Below are 1,903 nucleotides of genomic sequence, written 5' to 3' on the forward strand. Positions count from 1 at the left end.
CAGATAAGCTGCTGCCTCTTATTTTTCCAGCATGAATTCTCATGGAAGTCCCCTTTCCTACAGGTTGGTTGTTCCACTAGCAGGAAGTCAGAGGGAGACAAGTGTCTTTTAAGAATATCTTCAATTTATCGTGCTGATTTTACCATGCTGTACCCAAAACAAGGAACTTAAGAGGCTGCTTTCTCACCTCAAGCAGTGAGATTTTTGTTTAGGGCTGTATCATTGTGGGAGGAAGTTCTAGAGTTTGCTGACAGTAATAAACGCCAATATCCTCAGCCTCCACTCTCCTGATTTTCAGTGTGAAATCTGTCCCTGACCCACTGCCACTGAACCTGTCTGAGACTCCTGAGGCAAGGTTGGACATCCGATGTATCAGGAGCTGAGGAGACTGGCCTGGCCTCTGCAGGTTCCAATGAAAGTAAGTGATACCATTACTATGTAGAAGACTCTTACTAGACCTGCAGGAGATGGAAGCTGATTCTCCAAGAGTGACAGGATTGGAGAGTGCATCCTGGGTCAACACAATATCCCCACTAGCTCCTGAAATAAGAGAAATGAAAGGTTATGCACAAATATACTATTATAATAAATTAATTTTTCCTTCCTGTATTTATTTCTTATTTATTGTGTTCATGATTTTTCTTCATATTCTAAAAATGTTCAACATAAAATATCTACATAAAGATAGTACAGAGACTCTCTGGAAATCACCTAGACTCCTTTGGTAGTTGTCAGAGTTGCTACAAGAGCACAGATTCTCCTCCCTTTACCCTCTGAACCTCATAAGCGCATTCCTGGAGAATAATACTTGCAATCTCACACATGGACAGAACATGCATTTGTATCAGCAGGATCCCAGAAATCAACAATCCCTTCACATTCTCCTTTTTTCTCTTCTTACCAGGAATCCAGAGCACAAAAAGCCCCAGGATCTGAGCAGGGAACCTCATTTTGAGAACTTGATATGAAGAGTCCTGTGTAGTCAAAGCAGATAGAGAGGCTAGCTTTTGTCTTGGACTTACAAAAAGAGGTCCTCCCTAGGGAGCAATATGCAAATTCCCTGGTTGGTACAGCTGTGTGAAAAGTAGCAAGCAGAGAGAACACTTACTCTCAGGAGTGAAGTGACATAAAGTATCTCCTATGTTTCTGGGAAAAGGGATACAGTCCATGCTGCCTATTGCAGAGGGTAGATGGACTCCACTGAGAAATGCTGCATCTGCATAAATAGAGATATAACCAATTTACAAGGCCCCAGCATAGTAAGATGCACCAGTGATGCAAAGTCCATGAAAATTTGTGTCTTGGTCAACATGTGGGAGGAAAATGGGCAGCCTGATCCTCTTCCTCCAGGGAATTACAGAGACTTAACATCTGCCCCAGTAGTGTTAATGCTCAAGGAGTTTATTTATAAGCATTGGGGTTTTAAGCTAGTTGAAGGGGAGTCTTTGAGTGGACAATACCTTTCTCAAGTCAATCAGTGGCTTTAGTATAGACTTCAGTGTTATCCCTGATTTTGATATGTATAATGCTTTTACTTGTATGAATGAACTCATGATGCAACTTAAATTCCTCACAGGTGGCAAACACTACACTTAATGATTTCAAGAAAGGAAAGGCTATCCCATTGCTACTGATAGAGAGGAGAACAATAGAGAATTATGATGCAGAATGGTCTTATTAATAAAAAACCTAGAGCCAGATATTGGGGGTGAAAACTGAGAGGTCAGAGGAATAGAACAAGCCAGGCCACAAGTTCTTATTACTAGGAAATCCTCAACCCAAAGGAGAGCTATGTCCTGTATAGTCACAACTATATACCTTTCTGTGCCCTGCCATCTTACTTTCTTTCTCTGTCCAGCTAAACCACCTCCTCTTTCCACTCAGCTCTAACACTTCCTGTTTA

At 41.5% G+C, this 1,903-nt stretch overlaps 1 gene segment (V, D, J or C); it reads right to left on the minus strand.

Moving 5' to 3' along the window:
• Positions 1–208: 208 nt before the first annotated feature.
• On the minus strand, positions 209–950 carry LOC118580237. The segment is given in 2 exon segments: positions 209–540; positions 902–950. Coding segments are annotated over 2 exon segments (381 nt in total).
• Positions 951–1,903: the final 953 nt, after the last annotated feature.

Source organism: Onychomys torridus, chromosome 3 (assembly GCF_903995425.1).
Source record: "Onychomys torridus chromosome 3, mOncTor1.1, whole genome shotgun sequence".
NCBI classification, from domain to species: domain Eukaryota; kingdom Metazoa; phylum Chordata; class Mammalia; order Rodentia; family Cricetidae; genus Onychomys; species Onychomys torridus.